Raw genomic sequence first — 19,423 nt, 5'->3', positions numbered from 1 at the left:
CTCTGGACTTGGAGACCGGTCTCTTCTCATTGGATCAGGAAAAGGCGTTGGACCTTTGGAAGCTCGGCTCCGGTTTCATCATCGCCATGATCAAAGTAATGTGGATGTTTGAAAGTGCGTAGAGATACGGCAGCGTTGTTCTATGTCAGGAACGTTGTCAGGAACGATGTCGGGAACGTTGTCAGGAACGATGTCGGGAACGTTGTCGGGAACGATGTCGGGAACGTTGTCAGGAACGATGTCCGGAACGATGTCAGGAACGTTGTCGGGAACGATGTCGGGAACGTTGTCGGGAACGATGTCCGGAACGATGTCAGGAACGTTGTCGGGAACGTTGTCGAGAACGTTGTCGGGAACGATGTCAGGAACGTTGTCAGGAACGATGTCCGGAACGATGTCAGGAACGTTGTCGGGAACGTTGTCGGGAACGTTGTCGGGAACGTTGTCAAAAACGTTGTCGAGAACGTTGTCGGGAACGTTGTCAGGGACGTTGTCGAGAACGTTGTCAGAAACGTTGTCGGGGACGTTGTCGGGAACGTTGTCGGGAACGTTGTCAGGAATGTTGTCGGGAATGTTGTCAGGAACGTTGTCGGGAACGTTGTCGGGAACGTTGTCAGGGACGTTGTCGAGAACGTTGTCAGGGACGTTGTCGGGGACGTTGTCGGGAACGTTGTCGGGAACGTTGTCGAGAACGTTGTCAGGGACGTTGTCGAGAACGTTGTCGGGAACGTTGTCGGGAACGTTGTGTACAATAGAACCACTGTTACATAAAACACTTGTACAGATGGTTTCATCTTATTGTAACACAGAGCATGTTTTATCTGTTTTATCTGTTTTATCTGCTAACTCTGATGATCTTATTGTTCTTATTAAACAACAGGAAATTGACAAATTAGAAAAAATTGTGACCAAATTTGGAAACGTTTCAGCAGCAAAAGTAAACTGGGAAAAAGTGAAGTTCTGACAGTGGGAAGCTGGTCTTCTGGTCTTCTGGTCTTCTGGTCTCCCGACACAGAAAAGCAATGGTTTGAAATATCTTGGAGTTTTTCTGGGAGATGAAGATGAAGTGAAGAAGAGTGTTGATGGAGTAAATGGAAATGGCTTTTACCACAAATGGAACCTACTGGATGGATTACCTACTGGATGGATCACCTACTGGATGGATCACCTACTGGATGGATCACCTACTGGATACCTACTGGATGGATCACCTACTGGATGGATCACCTACTGGATGGATCACCTACTGGATACCTACTGGATGGATCACCTACTGGATGGATCACCTACTGGATGGATCACCTACTGGATGGATTACCTACTGGATGGATCACCTACTGGATACCTACTGGATGGATCACCTACTGGATGGATTACCTACTGGATGGATCACCTACTGGATGGATCACCTACTGGATGGATCACCTACTGGATGGATCACCTACTGGATGGCCGTCTGCAGCCTACAGCTTCTCTTTTTTGGCTTTTGGGAGAATCCTTGATACATGGATCCAGGTTGGATGTACAGGACTGGACTGCCTGCTGCAGGTCCTGGTCTTCATAAAACAGAGGCAGTGGCATCTCCACTTGGTTTCAGGTCTCATCGCTACACCAGGGACATTCTGAACTTGTGGATTAACAAACTGAGTGAAGAAGAACTGGAAACGCTGCAGGAACACAGTTCCAGATCAAAGTGAGCTGAGCTTTTCCTCACGTTGAACTGGATTTACTGGACCAGTTAAATATAAATAAATAATAGATAGATACTGTGTAAATGGTAAATGTGTGGAGAGACAAACTGAGGGTTTTTATGAAGCTCCTTTAAAGAAGAGATCAGCTGATCTCTGCTGGAGGATCTTCCTGTGACGGGCCAGAAACTGGTCTTCATTCAGGAAACGTGACTGTAAATGGTCCGTAACTACTTTCATGTCTATATAAACGTATAAAAATAAGAGAAAATGCTTCTTGTGACGACTTCGTTCCTCTATTTGTGGCATTAGTGAGAGATTGTAGATTTCATGTTATGATAATATATTTAATTAATTATCAGTCCTGGTTCAGTATGAAATATCGTTTTGTACCTTTAGCTGAATAAAAAGTAATTTATTGATGTTTTTAACTGGAATGATGTTTTTATGATATCTGTGTAAATAAATACGTAGTTTTCATTTAGCTTTTCTTTATCATTATTCTTACTGGTGTGAGGACGCCACCGTGTGTTGGAGGAGGTGGCGTTTGACCTCCAGGGAGTCGGTGACCTCAGGCCTGCCGTCATCAACCACGACATCATCGCAACATTACGACGACGACTGGACTTCCTGCGTCGACTTACAGTTCACGGTGTCGATAAAACACGTATGTTGGTCTTTTAGGGCCTGATCAGATACGGCATCACAGCTCGGTCTGGCTCCGGTCCAAACTGGTCCCACTGCCGCAGACTGCATGAAGATTAGCGGGTCAACACAGCGCTGCAGCTGTTAGCAGCAGGCGAGCCGTCGGCGTTCTACAGGCTGCTGTCCTCAGTCTAAATACATCTAACAGGCTGCTGTCCTCTGGAGGACATTCACAGTCTAAATACATCTAACTCCTCATTTATCCTGCTGTCAGTCAGACTTTCAACCAGCTGCAGATGAGGACGAGCACCGGATGATCTTTGACGTAAAGATTTCTCATGAAAAAGGGATTTTCTGTTTTTATTGATGTGTTTGTTTTCTCTGTTTGTTTGTTATTTATTAGAACGTTTTCATATCGTCTGTCGGTGAATCCTGGTCTTAGATTCTTGTTTTAATGAGTGAAGAGTCCACCACAAATTCCCTCTTTGTGGGACAATAAAGTTAATTTTGAATTAATAATTATTAGGCTAATATAAAGAATAATCTAAATAATAATATTAAGAATAAGACCAGTTGAACAGTAGCTGCTGCTGTGTGACGAGGACACAGGCGCTGCTACTTCACTAATCTATTCATTTGGTTTTCTATTGATTTTGTAATTTTCTTGTATTTGTTTTAAAGGTTGTTGCAGCTTTTAAATAACAACTTTGTTTTTGAAGTTATTTCCAGGTTATGTAGATGTGAAGCTCACCTGGCCTCAGACAGGAACCTGATCTTCAGCTCTGGAGGTAAATCTTCTTTACACGTTTTGACGGCGACCGGCGTTTTGTCGCGCTGCAGGGTCCCTTTAAACACCTCACCGAAGTTACCCTGGCAACCAGCGAACAGCAGAGCATGATGGGACACGCAGGCAGAGAGACACTCTGTTAACAACTGACAGAACTGTGCTGTGATTGGTGGACAGGAAGATAGGAAACAGGAAGTGAGGTCACCTTTCCCAGTAGCTCTCCCAGCGTCACATCCTCGTGGTTCAGGATCCATTTTTTATCCTGCAGAGAGAAAATCAACTCAACAGCTGTATATACTGCAACAGCTGCATGTACTGCAACAGCTGCACGTAATGCAACAGCTGCACGTAATGCAACAGCTGCACGTACCGCAACAGCTGCACGTAATGCAACAGCTGCACGTAATGCAACAGCTGCACGTACCGCAACAGCTGCACGTAATGCAACAGCTACATGTAATGCAACAGCTGCACGTAATGCAACAGCTACATGTAATGCAACAGCTGCACGTAATGCAACAGCTGCACGTACCGCAACAGCTGCATGTACCGCAACAGCTATATATATATATATATATTAATATATATATATATATGTTAATATATAGACATGTATGCATGTATAGAAATGGAGGAATGGTTGCCTTGACGACCGGGTTGAGCAGCACGACTCCAGACTTCTTGGTGATGACCTGTTTGGTGGAGAAGTGATGCTCGATGAGCTGAGGGATGGTGGAGAAGCCGGTCCCTTCGAAGCGGTACTGACTCTATCAGAGAGAGAGAGAGTTCACACTTTACTCCATCACACTAGAAACATGTCTTATATACATGTAAACAATACTGTATAAGGTTCACCTGATGTGTGTGTATATGTGTGTATATGTGTGTATGTGTGTATATGTGTGTATATGTGTGTGTATGTGTGTGTATATGTGTGTATATGTGTGTGTGTATATTGGCTTCCTATAAAATCCAGAATAAATTTAAGATCTTTCTCACCTACGAAGCTCTTACTGGTAAGAAACCATCATATCTCAAAGAGCTCATAGTACTATCCCACTACAACACTGCGCTCCCAGTACGCGGGCTTACTGGTGGTTCCTAAGTTGGTGATTCTCTGTCAAAAGGTGTTGCCATGACAATTGAATTTCGAAGCCTTATAACTTGACTCCACGTGGTCTGACCTTCTCCAAATTTCATTTGCGTGTTAAGAGTCCGGGTCTGAACACATGGTCAGGCCCGTGTTCAGTGACAGTCATAGCGCCACCTACTGGCAACAGGAAGTATCATGCATCGTTCTTTGTTGTTTTACTCCGAGGAAATTTGGCCGACGCACCTGAAATTGACTCAGCTAAGATATAAGACCTTGATGATGCTACGCTCTGAAGCTCATTACCTGTAATCAAACGCTGTTGCCATGGCGACACATTCTTTGCCACGAAATACGATGCTGTTTTTGAGTGGCAACAAAACTGGACACACATGTCTGGAGCGACACCAGTTAAAACCCTGGATAGGGCGTTTTCCTTTCCCAGCAAAACTCCGGGTGTTACGAGGGGGAGACGCGACGAAGGACCTGCTGTCCCGAGGGCTCCAGCTGGAGGTTATGACACCGGAGGAAAACTGGACGGAGCGGATTAAACGACTAACGTGGTCGTCGGGCGGTGCGAAGACGGGCCGCGGGACAACGGAGACACGGCCGGGATACCAACAGAAAGTGCAGCCTTCAGGAGAGACCGGCGTTCCTGATGAAACAACATCAGCTAGAGGCAGAGACTGAACCACAGCTGGATGCTTCAGGAGAGACCGGCGTTCCCGATGAAACAACATCAGCTAGAGGCAGAGACTGAACCACAGCTGGATGCTTCAGGAGAGACCGGCGTTCCTGATGAAACAACATCAGCTAGTGGCAGAGACTGAACCACAGCTGGATGCTTCAGGAGAGACCGGCGTTCCCGATGAAACAACATCAGCTAGAGGCAGAGACTGAACCACAGCTGGATGCTTCAGGAGAGACCGGCGTTCCCGATGAAACAACATCAGCTAGAGGCAGAGACTGAACCACAGCTGGATGCTTCAGGAGAGACCGGCGTTCCTGATGAAACAACATCAGCTATAGGCAGAGACTGAACCACAGCTGGATGCTTCAGGAGGTGGAAACAAAACAGTGCAATCAGTAAAAAAATGAAGATGATGATGTCTGAACTGGGATTTGTAGACATTTGATCTGAACCCCACAAATACAGATTACACTTACTGTTCACCACCACACAACATTTACACAAGGATTGATTACTTCCTGATAAAGACAGGTATAGAGTATCTGATCTATCAGACCATAACCCTCCTTACTGAACACTACGTCTGGCCAGCGGTTCATCTGCAGATGAGGACACATAAGGAGGAAATAGTGAAGGAACTTCAGACGTGTTTAGAGGATGATGATGATGGTGAGGTGTCTCCGTCTGTGCTGTGGGATGCGTGTGAAGCCGTGATGAGAGGGAAGCTAACAGCCAAATCAGCATGTTTAAAAAGATGAGACAGCTTCAACTAAACACATTAAAATCACATCTAAAGATCTAAAAATGAGATTTACCAGATCCAAATAAACGGCCCGACGTACTCGGAGGCGCGAGGGCCCGTTCAACGCTGCTCGCAGCTTTAATTATTATGATTGTTGTTATTCTGGCCCCCCCCCCCCCCCCTTCTCTCTCTCAGCCCCCCCGGTCGAGGCAGACGGCGCCGCCTACAGTCCGCCCTGCTGGAGGTTTCTACCCGTTAACGGAGAGTCTTTCCTGCTGCTGCTGCTCGTGGTTCGGTGTCGACCTGCTCTATGTGAAAGTGAGATGACTTTTATTGTGATTTGGTGCTGTATCAATAAAAATTGATTGATTGATATAAAATACTGCACATATACATGTTTATAAATAAGATGCTGAACGTTTGCCTGGTTGTGTGTACATATGTTTTATTAAAGCGTGTTTACGTACGTCGGCGTATTGGATGATGAAGTGTCGTCTCTGCTCGTCAGAAAACACCGACAGGACGTACTCGCCCGGTTTGCCGTGGCTCTCTCTCACCAGGAAGTCTCCCTGTTGCCGTAGTAACTCCTGAGCCTCGGTGCGGGGGATGGCGCCGTGGTACCACTCCTGGTCCGCCAGGGGACGCTCCGACGTCGGGATCACATCAAAGAACTGCTGCAGGAAGCAAACAGAAAACACGGGTCAACTCAAGGTCCACTTACTAACTTTCAACCACGTCTCAGTCTCACTTTGTGTTAACAGTCAAGTTTGAATTCAATGAGCTTTATTGACAGTTCACATGTAAACACAGTCAGTCAGTCATTATCCAAACCAATAATCAATACGATCAATACACAGTATACTGAGGATTCCATCCTCGTCCATGGAGCCGCCATGTTGTACCGCCATTTTCTACAGTAGCCCAGAGCGGACAAACCAAACACTGGCTGTGGGGGGGGGGGTCAATATAACCCTGTTAACCCTGTTATATAATGACAGAAGAATTAAAGGGTTTGTTGAGAGTTTGAAGTCATTTATAAAACTGAAACGTTTAAACCAAAATAAGTAAATATAATCATATGAGGACACATCTGATCCACAGAAACATCCTTTAATGTCAGACGGCTGAACGTTTGTTTGTGATCAATATCTTGACTGTTTTTGAACGTCATTTTTATTCTGATCGAGATATTAATGTGAAGACAGACAGTGAAGTAAATAAGAGACCAAGCTAAAGCATTTGTTTGATCAGCTCTTATTAGTGGAAACGTTTCAGTCGTTGGACGAAGCAAAGAAGGAAAAATCACCTCATTTATAAAATAATTAATAAAGTTCCAGATGGATTCTACAGAGAAACGCTTTGATCCTGCTGATTTTAAAGGTTCAGGGTCGTAAAATCTACAAACTAATTTAAATAACATTTTATCAAACGTCAGCCTGGAAAAACCTTCAGCTTCTGTTAGTAGAGTTCAACCTCACACAGGAAACCTTTCCTCAGCTCTATTATTATTATTATTATTATTATTAATATTATTATTATTATTGTTATTATTATTATTATTGTTGTTATTATTATTATTATTATTATTATTATTATTATTATTATTATTATTTATTTATTATCATTATCATTATTATTATTATTATTATTATTATTATTATTTATGTAGCACTTTTCAAAACAACCTTTACAAAGTGCTTCACAAACAAGAATGACAAAAGAAAGCAGAACGATCACATCCTAAACCACAGTCACAGCCGGGTCTCCAGCCTGGACCAGGACCAGCTAACAGGTCTCATCAGGATCTCCAGCCTGGACCAGGACCAGCTAACAGGTCTCATCAGGATCTCCAGCCTGGACCAGGACCAGCTAACAGGTCTTATCAGGATCTCCAGCCGGGTCTCCAGTCTGGACCAGGACCAGCTAACAGGTCTCATCAGGATCTCCAGCCGGATCTCCAGCCTGGACCAGGACCAGCTAACAGGTCTCATCAGGATCTCCAGCCGGGTCTCCAGCCTGGACCAGGAGCAGCTAACAGGTCTCATCAGGATCTCCAGCCGGGTCTCCAGCCTGGACCAGGACCAGCTAACAGGTCTTATCAGGATCTCCAGCCGGGTCTCCAGTCTGGACCAGGACCAGCTAACAGGTCTTATCAGGATCTCCAGCCTGGACCAGGAGCAGCTAACAGGTCTAATCAGGATCTCCAGCCGGGTCTCCAGCCTGGACCAGGACCAGCTAACAGGTCTTATCAGGATCTCCAGCCGGGTCTCCAGCCTGGACCAGGACCAGCTAACAGGTCTTATCAGGATCTCCAGCCTGGACCAGGAGCAGCTAACAGGTCTAATCAGGATCTCCAGCCGGGTCTCCAGCCTGGACCAGGACCAGCTAACAGGTCTTATCAGGATCTCCAGCCAGGTCTCCAGCCTGGACCAGGACCAGCTAACAGGTCTAATCAGGATCTCCAGCCGGGTCTCCAGCCTGGACCAGGAGCAGCTAACAGGTCTTATCAGGATCTCCAGCCTGGACCAGGAGCAGCTAACAGGTCTAATCAGGATCTCCAGCCGGGTCTCCAGCCTGGACCAGGAGCAGCTAACAGGTCTTATCAGGATCTCCAGCCAGGTCTCTAGCCTGGACCAGGACCAGCTAACAGGTCTAATCAGGATCTCCAGCCGGGTCTCCAGCCTGGACCAGGAGCAGCTAACAGGTCTAATCAGGATCTCTAGCCTGGACCAGGAGCAGCTAACAGGTCTAATCAGGATCTCTAGCCTGGACCAGGAGCAGCTAACAGGTCTAATCAGGATCTCTAGCCTGGACCAGGACCAGCTAACAGGTCTAATCAGGATCTCTAGCCTGGACCAGGAGCAGCTAACAGGTCTAATCAGGATCTCTAGCCTGGACCAGGAGCAGCTAACAGGTCTAATCAGGATCTCTAGCCTGGACCAGGAGCAGCTAACAGGTCTAATCAAGATCTCTAGCCTGGACCAGGAGCAGCTAACAGGTCTAATCAGGATCTCCAGCCGGTTCTCCAGCCTGGACCAGGACCAGCTAACAGGTCTTATCAGGATCTCCAGCCGGGTCTCCAGCCTGGACCAGGAGCAGCTAACAGGTCTCATCAGGATCTCCAGCCGGGTCTCCAGCCTGGACCAGGAGCAGCTAACAGGTCTAATCAGGATCTCTAGCCTGGACCAGGAGCAGCTAACAGGTCTAATCAGGATCTCTAGCCTGGACCAGGACCAGCTAACAGGTCTAATCAGGATCTCTAGCCTGGACCAGGAGCAGCTAACAGGTCTAATCAGGATCTCTAGCCTGGACCAGGACCAGCTAACAGGTCTAATCAGGATCTCCAGCCTGGACCAGGAGCAGCTAACAGGTCTAATCAGGATCTCTAGCCTGGACCAGGAGCAGCTAACAGGTCTAATCAGGATCTCTAGCCTGGACCAGGAGCAGCTAACAGGTCTAATCAAGATCTCTAGCCTGGACCAGGAGCAGCTAACAGGTCTAATCAGGATCTCCAGCCGGTTCTCCAGCCTGGACCAGGACCAGCTAACAGGTCTTATCAGGATCTCCAGCCGGGTCTCCAGCCTGGACCAGGAACAGCTAACAGGTCTCATCAGGATCTCCAGCCGGGTCTCCAGCCTGGACCAGGACCAGCTAACAGGTCTAATCAGGATCTCTAGCCTGGACCAGAAGCAGCTAACAGGTCTTATCAGGATCTCCAGCCAGGTCTCCAGCCTGGACCAGGACCAGCTAACAGGTCTAATCAGGATCTCCAGCCAGGTCTCCAGCCTGGACCAGGAGCAGCTAACAGGTCTTATCAGGATCTCCAGCCTGGACCAGGAGCAGCTAACAGGTCTAATCAGGATCTCCAGCCGGGTCTCCAGCCTGGACCAGGACCAGCTAACAGGTCTTATCAGGATCTCCAGCTGGGTCTCCAGTCTGGACCAGGACCAGCTAACAGGTCTTATCAGGATCTCCAGCCAGGTCTCCAGCCTGGACCAGGAGCAGCTAACAGGTCTCATCAGGATCTCCAGCCGGGTCTCCAGCCTGGACCAGGACCAGCTAACAGGTCTAATCAGGATCTCTAGCCTGGACCAGAAGCAGCTAACAGGTCTTATCAGGATCTCCAGCCAGGTCTCCAGCCTGGACCAGGACCAGCTAACAGGTCTAATCAGGATCTCCAGCCGGGTCTCCAGCCTGGACCAGGACCAGCTAACAGGTCTAATCAGGATCTCCAGCCGGGTCTCCAGCCTGGACCAGGAGCAGCTAACAGGTCTTATCAGGATCTCCAGCCTGGACCAGGAGCAGCTAACAGGTCTAATCAGGATCTCCAGCCGGGTCTCCAGCCTGGACCAGGACCAGCTAACAGGTCTTATCAGGATCTCCAGCTGGGTCTCCAGTCTGGACCAGGAGCAGCTAACAGGTCTTATCAGGATCTCCAGCTGGGTCTCCAGTCTGGACCAGGACCAGCTAACAGGTCTTATCAGGATCTCCAGCCAGGTCTCCAGCCTGGACCAGGAGCAGCTAACAGGTCTCATCAGGATCTCTAGCCTGGACCAGGAGCAGCTAACAGGTCTAATCAGCCTGTGTGACGTTGAACTCTACTAACAGAAGCTGAAGGTTTTTCCAGGCTGACACTTTAACAGTTGATGTTTCTCTGACAGCAGGTCTGACAGCAGGTCTGACAGCAGGTCTGACAGCAGGTCTGACTGCAGGTCTGACAGCAGGTCTGACTGCAGGTCTGACAGCAGGTCTGACAGCAGGTCTGACTGCAGGTCTGACAGCAGGTCTGACTGCAGGTCTGACTGCAGCCGCTCACATGAGCTCAGCTCGTTTCACTTCAAACCGTCCGATGACTAAAATCCTTTATGCAGTTAAAAACAACCCGGATCACACAAACCAAGAGGTTCAACACTGGGTTAACATGTAGTAGTTATCAAATGATGTGTTTAACGTGTGATGAGCAACAGTTCACATGTAAAACAGTCAGTCAGGTCACGCAGCCGCCATGAATCTGTGTTTATCCAAACCAATAATCAATAATCAATAATCAGTCCATCAACGACTACAAACAGAAGCTGGAAGAGAGAAGTTTGACAGTGTTTTATCTCCTGAACAGAGTAAATCTCACCGAGGTGGAGGAGCCCAGCATGGCTTTAGGAGAGCGAATCATCCCGGCCAGAGAGTGACGCAGCGTGTCGAAGCGCGAGCTCTTCTCCTTCGTTTTGTCCTGAAACACACGACACACTCAGACTTCCTGTTCAGACGCCAGGCGGATACAAACATCATGTCATTCATATTTACGGTGGATCCAACGGAGCGAGCGTCGTCCTCGTACGGCAGCGCCGGGGGAGGCGGCGGCGGGGGCGGCGAGGCGGAGGCGGCGGCCATCTTGGCGTCCAGCAACGCCTTCTTGGAGGAGAGGCAGGCCTCAGAGCCGCGCAGTGATTGGACGGCATGACGGAGCTCGAGAAGAGACAGTTTCTGACTAAGCAGCAGGACACAGCTGAAACAGAGAGACAGGTGAGAGTGAGACAGGTGAGAGAGAGAGACAGGTGAGAGAGACACAGGTGAGAGAGAGAGACAGGTGAGAAAGACACAGGTGAGAGTGAGACAGGTGAGAGAGAGAGAGAGACAGGTGAGAGAGAGAGACAGGTGAGAGAGAGACAGGTGAGAGAGAGACAGGTGAGAGAGAGAGACAGGTGAGAGAGAGAGAGAGACAGGTGAGAGAGAGAGACAGGTGAGAGAGAGACAGGTGAGAGAGAGAGACAGGTGAGAGAGAGAGAGACAGGTGAGAGTGAGACAGGTGAGAGAGACACAGGTGAGAGTGAGACAGGTGAGAGAGAGACACAGGTGAGAGAGAGACAGGTGAGAGAGAGACAGGTGAGAGAGAGAGACAGGTGAGAGAGAGACAGGTGAGAGAGAGACAGGTGAGAGTGAGACAGGTGAGAGAGAGAGACAGGTGAGAGAGAGAGAGACAGGTGAGAGAGAGAGACAGGTGAGAGTGAGACAGGTGAGAGAGAGAGACAGGTGAGAGAGACAGACAGGTGAGAGAGAGACAGGTGAGAGAGAGAGACAGGTGAGAGAGAGACAGGTGAGAGAGAGACAGGTGAGAGAGAGACAGGTCTTACTCGCTCTTCCTCTCCGTGTTCTGCTGACTCGTCTGGATTTTAGTGTCGAGGTCATCAGCCAGCGCCTCCTTCGTCCGCAGATTCTGCTGAGTCAGCGTCAGTTCCTCCGTTGCCGATGACAACCTGTACACATAAACATATAAACAAACAGACAGGAAGTGGATAAGGTGAAAACAACCTTCAGACAGAAACAAAGAAGAAGATCTGCCAATCACAAAAAACCCAACATTGACTTGTTCCTAATTTAACGACGACAGCCTGGAAACTCTGGAAAGTGTAAAATGACATTCAAGGACAGTTTTGGAGAGTTTTGGAGAGTTTTGGAAGGTTTGAAGATGCTTCATAAAGTTTTAGAAGGTGTTTAAACTTTTATTCTGCCAGAGGAAAACGAGTTTACACACAAAAAAAACACACAAATCAAACAGGAAGTAAAGTAAAGTTTTGGCGTCTCACGTGGCCTGCAGGCTGTCGGCCGTCAGCGTGTTCCACAGGATCTCATTGGCCGGTAGGTTGTCCGTCTCCTCCAGCAGAGACGTGTCGAACTCCACGCTCTCCTCCGGAGTCTCCGGAGACCTGCGGGAGGTCGTACGCTGTTACCACGGTAACCAGGGGACAGACACACAGTTACCACGGAAACACTCAACACAAGACACAGTGACGGGTGAAGTTCTGACCGGTAGGCGTCGATGAAGTGCTGATACTCCGCCAGCGGGTCGATCTGCTTAACCGCCGCCGAAATCTCCTGATGAACCTTCACGATCTCCTCCGTCAGCAGACTGCTGATCTCACAGTACTCCTCCAGAATACTCTTCCTGTACAAGTACACACAAGTACACACTCACAGTACTCCTCCAGAATACTCTTCCTGTACAAGTACACACAAGTACACACTCACAGTACTCCTCCAGAATACTCTTCCTGTACAAGTACACACAAGTACACACTCACAGTACTCCTCCAGAATACTCTTCCTGTACAAGTACACACAAGTACACACTCACAGTACTCCTCCAGAATACTCTTCCTGTACAAGTACACACAAGTACACACTCACAGTACTCCTCCAGAATACTCTTCCTGCACAAGTACACACAAGTACACACTCCAGAATACTCCATTCTACTAGATACACAGCAACACACACACAAATACACGGGTTTACATTTAGAAAAATAAAGGAAGGAATGCAGCAGATGTCGGTTAGCATGTCAGCAGATGTCGGTTAGCGTGTCAACAGATGTCGGTTAGCATGTCAGCAGATGTCGGTTAGCGTGTCAACAAATGTCGGTTAGCGTGTCAACAGATGTCGGTTAGCGTGTCAGCAGATGTCGGTTAGCGTGTCAACAGATGTCGGTTAGCGTGTCAACAGATGTCGGTTAGCGTGTCTGCAGATGTCGGTTAGCATGTCAACAGATGTCGGTTAGCGTGTCAGCAGATGTCGGTTAGCGTGTCAACAGATGTCGGTTAGCATGTCAACAGATGTCGGTTAGCATGTCAACAGATGTCGATTAGCGTGTCAACAGATGTCGGTTAGCGTGTCAGCAGATGTCGGTTAGCGTGTCTGCAGATGTCGGTTAGCGTGTCAACAGATGTCGGTTAGCGTGTCTGCAGATGTCAGTTAGCGTGTCAACAGATGTCGGTTAGCGTGTCTGCAGATGTCGGTTAGCGTGTCAACGGATGTCGGTTAGCGTGTCAGCAGATGTCGGTTAGCGTGTCTGCAGATGTCGGTTAGCGTGTCAGCAGATGTCAGTTAGCGTGTCAACAGATGTCGGTTAGCGTGTCTGCAGTCATGTGACTCACAGGGCAAGAGTCATGTCCTCCTGCATCCTTTGCAGGGCATCGAGCAGAGCGGGCGCAGCGCGGCGTCGGTGTTCGTCCTGCTGCGTTCGAGCGCCACACACTGCCAACACATACTGGTTGTGAAGGTTGTGGAGCTTCGCTGTCGCTTTGTCATAACGTTCATGAGCACGCTCCGCCTCCCGGCCTGTGATTGGACAAGACAGTGGGTGGGCAAGAGGTCAGAAACTTTCAGTAACTTTCAATCATTTCCCAGAATATTTCACTAAAACTATTCTTTAAAGTTCTGATGAAGGTAAACTAACACTTTCTGATCATTTGAGAAATAAACAAAACATTTACAACATTTTAACAGCTTCTGTTTTCCAGAACTCTAAACACACCCGTCTAACTTGACTAAACTTCAGCAACATTTTACAATTTACCAAAAGAAAATCAACAACATTTGTATTAATTGTGTGAACTTATTGAATTAGAAACGTTTGCAGGATGAAACGTTCAGAGTAGAAACCTTTGGCCAGAGCTTCTCTGTATTTCTCTTTGGCGTTGTTTGCGTCGCGGCTCAGCTGGCGATACGTCGACTTCAGCTTCTCCAGTTCACTCCTGGTTACCTAGCAACAATAATCATCACAGGGTTACCGAAAGACAAGGAAACAGTCTCAGTCGTCAGATTCAGTTTGCACACCTTTCATAGTTTCAACCGTGTCATTAACTTGCACCTACTTTCACCTGCTGCATGTCAATGTCACACTTTACTACACACGTTTTCTATACAGTACAGTGTACAGTACAGTGTAGTATCAATACAGTGTAGTATCAATACAGTGTAATATAGCGTAGTGTAATACAGTACAGTGTAGTATCAATACAGTGTAGTATCAATACAGTGTAATATAGCGTAGTGTAATACAGTACAGTGTAATATAGTGAGGACCCGACTGCCAAAGAGAGGGGAGGGGGACCCGACCACCGCCAGAGAGAGGGGAGGGGGACCTGACTGCAAAAGAGAGGGGAGGGGGACCCGACCACCACAGAGAGGGGAGGGGGACCCGACCACCACAGAGAGGGGAGGGGGACCCGACCGCCACAGAGAGGAGAGGAGGACCCGACCTCCACATAGAGGAGAGGGGGACACGACCACTGCCACACAGAGGGGAGGGGGACCCGACCACCGCCAGAGAGAGGGGAGGGGGACCTGACCGCAAAAGAGAGGGGAGGGGGACCTGACTGCCAGAGAGAGGGGAGGAGGACCCGACCGCCACAGGGAGGAGAGGAGGACCCGACCACCGCCACAGAGAGGGGAGGGGGACCTAACCGCAAAAGAGAGGGGAGGGGGATCCGATCGCCAGAGAGAGGGGAGGGGGACCCCGATCGCCAAAGAGAGGGGAGGGGGACCTGACCGCCAAAGAGAGGGGAGGGGGACCTGGCCGCCATAGAGAGGGGAGGGGGACCTGGCCGCCATAGAGAGGGGAGGGGGACCCTACTGCCACAGAGAAGGGGGGGGGATTCATAGATTATTAAACTACTTTAACAGCAACTGTTTGGGTCATGTAATGTTACACCCCTACAAAGGAGGATTATTAGTTCCCAGCAGACCTTGTGGTTGTGGTTATGATACAGTGCAGTAGTAGTAGCAGTAGTAATATAGTATACTAGTAGTAGAGTAGTACTACGGTAGTAGGACTACAGTAGTAGTAGTAGTACCTTGTGGTTGTGGCTCTCCAGCTGCTGATGAAGACTCTGGTAGCTCTTCTTCACCTGCTGCTTGTCTCGGATCAGTGTGGCCAGACGATGAAGAGGACCGGAGTTCAGATCATCAGCGTGAGTCCTCATGACCCGACCCAAAACCTCCGTCTGACGGACCACCTGAGACCAGGACTGAGAAAGGGACACACTGAGACCAGGACTCAGACAGGGACACACTAGGACCAGGACCCAACTCATTTTAAAAAAGAGTGAGAGAAGAACAGAGACAGCGCGAGTGAGTAAGAGAGAGAGAGACGTCAGCATCCAGCTTGAATCAACCAACTCATGCCCACAAAGTCTGCCCGAAACTTGGGTGTCACGATTGATGACCAACTAACCTTTAAGGTTCACGTGGCCTCAGTTGCTCAGTCGTGTCAGTTTGTCCTGTACAACATCAGGAAGATCAGACTCTACCTGTATGAGCTCGCAGCACAACTCTTGGTCCAGCCTCTCGTAATATCACACATTGACTACTGCAACTCCTTACTGGCAGGCCTCCCCGCATGCACACTCAAACCTCTGCAGATGATCCAGAACGCGATGGCACGTCTGGTCTTCAACCAGCCCAAAACAGCACATCAGCCTGCTGTTCATCTCCCTCCACTGGCTCCCAGTTGCTGCCCCCATCAAATTCAAAACCCTGACACTTGCTTACAAAACAGCCACTAAAACAGCTCCTGCCTACCTGAACCCCCTCATTCAGGTCTACACTCCCTCCCGCCCACTACGCTCTGCCAATGAAAGGCGCCTGGTACCACAACAGGGCCCTAAGTCACCAGATACACCCTTCTCCTCTGTAGTTCCCCGGTGGTGGAACGAGTTACCAAACTCTGTTAGATCTGCAGAGGCTCTCTCAATCTTTAAGAGAAGACTAAAGACCAGTTCTTTCATCAACACCTCTGCACCTGATGGTGATGATCTACCTCCTATCAGACCTGAACTTGGCTTCATGGCACTTACTCGTGTTGTTCTCTCCTGACTAGATCCTTGATTGTGTTCTATCAGCTCTCAGATGTACGTCGCTTTGGATAAAATCCTTGGCAGTGAGATCAAAGCATTGAATGAGAGTAATAAAACGTTATTTTCTGATTGTTTCATGGTGGTTATGTTCTAAAGAAGAAATAAATAACTATCAAACACTCAGCAGATGTTACCGTGGAAACAGATGCTCTTTTTTCAGCTTCATTTTCCTCCTCTGCATTTCTCCTTTTCATTCATTCATTACATCCAACTCATTCAGCAGTAAATACAATAAACAGGACAAATCTGTGTTGATGTTTCCTCATGTGTTAATAATGCGTCTCAAATGCTGTCATCATTTTTAAATTCCTCGTGGGTTTAATTTGCAGGAGCTATGTGGTCCCTCAGATGCGGTGGGAACATAAACAGGATGCACAACAGGGACTTAAAGTTCGAAGTTTAGTTCCTGAGATTAGTTCCTCTGGGTCCAAAGTACCTGGAACTTTTGGTGGAAACGGGGTTTAAGACACACTGAGACCAGAACTGAGACAGGGACACACAGGGACCAGGTCTGGGCGTGTCCTCACCTTGCTAACTGTGCTGACGTAGTCGGCTGCTTCCTGTTTCTCTGTCTGCTGGGTCATGCTGAGCAGCAGAGCAGCGTACTCCTTATCACTCTTCACCCGCAGAGTCATGAAGCGCTTCACCGTCTCCAGCAGCTAATGGATGGAGACAGAGAGGACAGACAGGTTTCAGACATTAAATTAGGGCTGGGACTCTTTGAGAATCTTTGGGAAACTTTGGGACTCTGATAATCATTGGGAACCTTTGGGAACCTTTGGAAGTCTTTGGGACTCTTTGGGACTCTTTGGGACTCTTTGGGACTCTGATAATCTTTGGGAATCTTTGGGACTCTGATAATCTTTGGGACTCTAATAATCTTTGGGACTCTTTGGGACTCTGATAATCCTTGGGACTCTAATAATCTTTGGGACTCTTTGGGACTCTGATAATCTTTGGGACTCTAATAATCTTTGGGAATCTTTGGGACTCTGATAATCTTTGGGACTCTAATAATCTTTGGGAATCTTTGGGACTCTGATAATCTTTGGGACTCTGATAATCTTTGGGACTCTGATAATCTTTGGGACTCTGATAATCTTTGGGAATCTTTGGGACTCTGATAATCTTTGGGACTCTAATAATCTTTGGGAATCTTTGGGACTCTGATAATCTTTGGGACTCTAATAATCTTTGGGAATCTTTGGGACTCTGATAATCTTTGGGAATCTTTGGGACTCTGATAATCTTTGGGAATCTTTGGGACTCTTTGGGACTCTTTGGGACTCTGATAATCTTTGGGACTCTGATAATCTTTGGGAATCTTTGGGACTCTGATAATCTTTGGGACTCTAATAATCTTTGGGAATCTTTGGGACTCTGATAATCTTTGGGACTCTAATAATCTTTGGGAATCTTTGGGACTCTGATAATCTTTGGGAATCTTTGGGACTCTGATAATCTTTGGGAATCTTTGGGACTCTGATAATCTTTGGGAATCTTTGGGACTCTGATAATCTTTGGGAATCTTTGGGACTCTGATAATCTTTGGGACTCTGATAATCTTTGGGAATCTTTGGGACTCTGATAATCTTTGGGAATCTTTGGGACTCTGATAATCTTAGGGACTCTAATAATCTTTGGGAAACTTTGGGAAACTTTGATAATCTTTGGGACTTTTTTTCCTCTTTGGGAATCTTTAATGATAAGGTTTTATTTTATTTTTATTTGAAATGGTGAGATGGTGACAATAATGGTATAATAACCTGATAATATTGAGATAATATTGTTCATATTTTCAAAATATTATTGTCTGCTACCAGTGTAATACCTTCCAAATTACATGTCAATTCTTGGAAGTCAAAATTGGTAATTACCAGATTAATGTGGTGAAGTTCCTCCTCCTTAATGTTCCAACCATTCTCTTCAGTTTTAAGATAAAACTGTAAAAATTCTTCTTTTAAAGCTATGATTTTTTACCTGGAAACATGCCTGCTAGTTTGTGTGACAGCCATGAATCAGTGCTACAAAATGCAAAACTACATGTTTCTACTTAATTTCATGGTGATTGCAGATTAAACCAACACTGAGAGGCACAGAGATAAAACATACCTGGTAGGACTAACCCCACTTTAAACTAAACACAACATTTGGTACTGCTGATGAAAAGATCAAGAATTATATGCAGCTGATGTACATATTTTACTCATCAAACTTCAAAGCAAAGCCTTCTATGAACATGTTTTTTATTTGATGCTAAAGAAAATACAACATTTTTTATCTTACATAACATGAAAGGATGCATTTTGCTAAACTGATTTGTGACTATCACACAGAAACTACCAGGTGTGTTTCCAGGTAATCACTGTGCCTCTTGGTGTTTAATTAAATATCACCTTCTTGAAATTAAGCAAAAATCTCTCTCTCCAGGATTTCATATGATTTTTTTTCTTGTGATTACTGCTGCCAAAAATGATTTGGCAGCAGCTTTTCTCAACAACTACAATACACTTTGTAATGTTTTAGGAATTGGGAAAAATTACAAGCAAAGGAAAATAATGTGATTTTTGACTTCCTTGGATAAAAAGCATTCCGCATATCACAGAAACAACTATATTTCTGCTCTAATGCATTTTCTGAACATGAGAACCATGAGGACTCAAAGTTCTATAAAAAAGAAAATACCGTACTTGAGTTCCATTTATAACCTTTATTAAATGAACTTTCAGCTCAACATCAGCAGCAGATAAAATCAGTCAATAATGTCATTAAAATAAATCCATCAACACAAACATCTAGTTTGATGTTTATGTTTCAGGTAGATTATGTCCATCTTTGCTGTCTGAACAACATCAGCTTGTATTCTTCTGACTCACTGAATCAAACCTCATCTTCCAGATCCGGTCCGGGGTGCAGACACCCTCTCTACGTTTAAGAGTAGGCTTAAAACTTTCCTTTCTAATAAAGCTTATAGTTAGGGCCGACCAGGCTCGCCTTGGATCAGCCCTTAGTTATGCTGCTATAGGCCTAGACTGCCAGGGGACTTCCCATGACGCACTGAGCTCCTCTCTCCATCTGTATGCATTCAT

The 19,423-nt window shown here is 46.9% G+C and overlaps 1 protein-coding gene across 3 annotated transcripts in view; it reads right to left on the bottom strand.

The window, feature by feature from the left end:
• Positions 1-19,423, bottom strand: part of fer (fer (fps/fes related) tyrosine kinase) — a 33,550-nt gene that overhangs the window by 5,641 nt on the left and 8,486 nt on the right. The window contains exons 3-15 of one of the 3 annotated variants that reach the window (XM_042394729.1): positions 16,862-16,993; positions 15,273-15,446; positions 14,080-14,179; positions 13,572-13,755; positions 12,446-12,583; positions 12,225-12,344; positions 11,772-11,894; positions 10,945-11,146; positions 10,772-10,870; positions 6,111-6,317; positions 3,765-3,887; positions 3,326-3,382; positions 3,085-3,203 (exon numbers count right to left, since the gene is read on the bottom strand). In XM_042394729.1, the coding sequence (XP_042250663.1) occupies positions 3,085-3,203; positions 3,326-3,382; positions 3,765-3,887; positions 6,111-6,317; positions 10,772-10,870; positions 10,945-11,146; positions 11,772-11,894; positions 12,225-12,344; positions 12,446-12,583; positions 13,572-13,755; positions 14,080-14,179; positions 15,273-15,446; positions 16,862-16,993 (1,778 nt within the window). The other 2 variants (XM_042394730.1, XM_042394731.1) reach the window with 2 other exon arrangements.

This window comes from Thunnus maccoyii, chromosome 19 (assembly GCF_910596095.1).
Source record: "Thunnus maccoyii chromosome 19, fThuMac1.1, whole genome shotgun sequence".
In the NCBI taxonomy this organism is placed as follows: Eukaryota; Metazoa; Chordata; class Actinopteri; order Scombriformes; family Scombridae; genus Thunnus; species Thunnus maccoyii.
The sequence above is the reverse complement of the archived record's forward strand: the minus strand, read 5'-3'. Positions and strand labels throughout refer to the sequence as shown.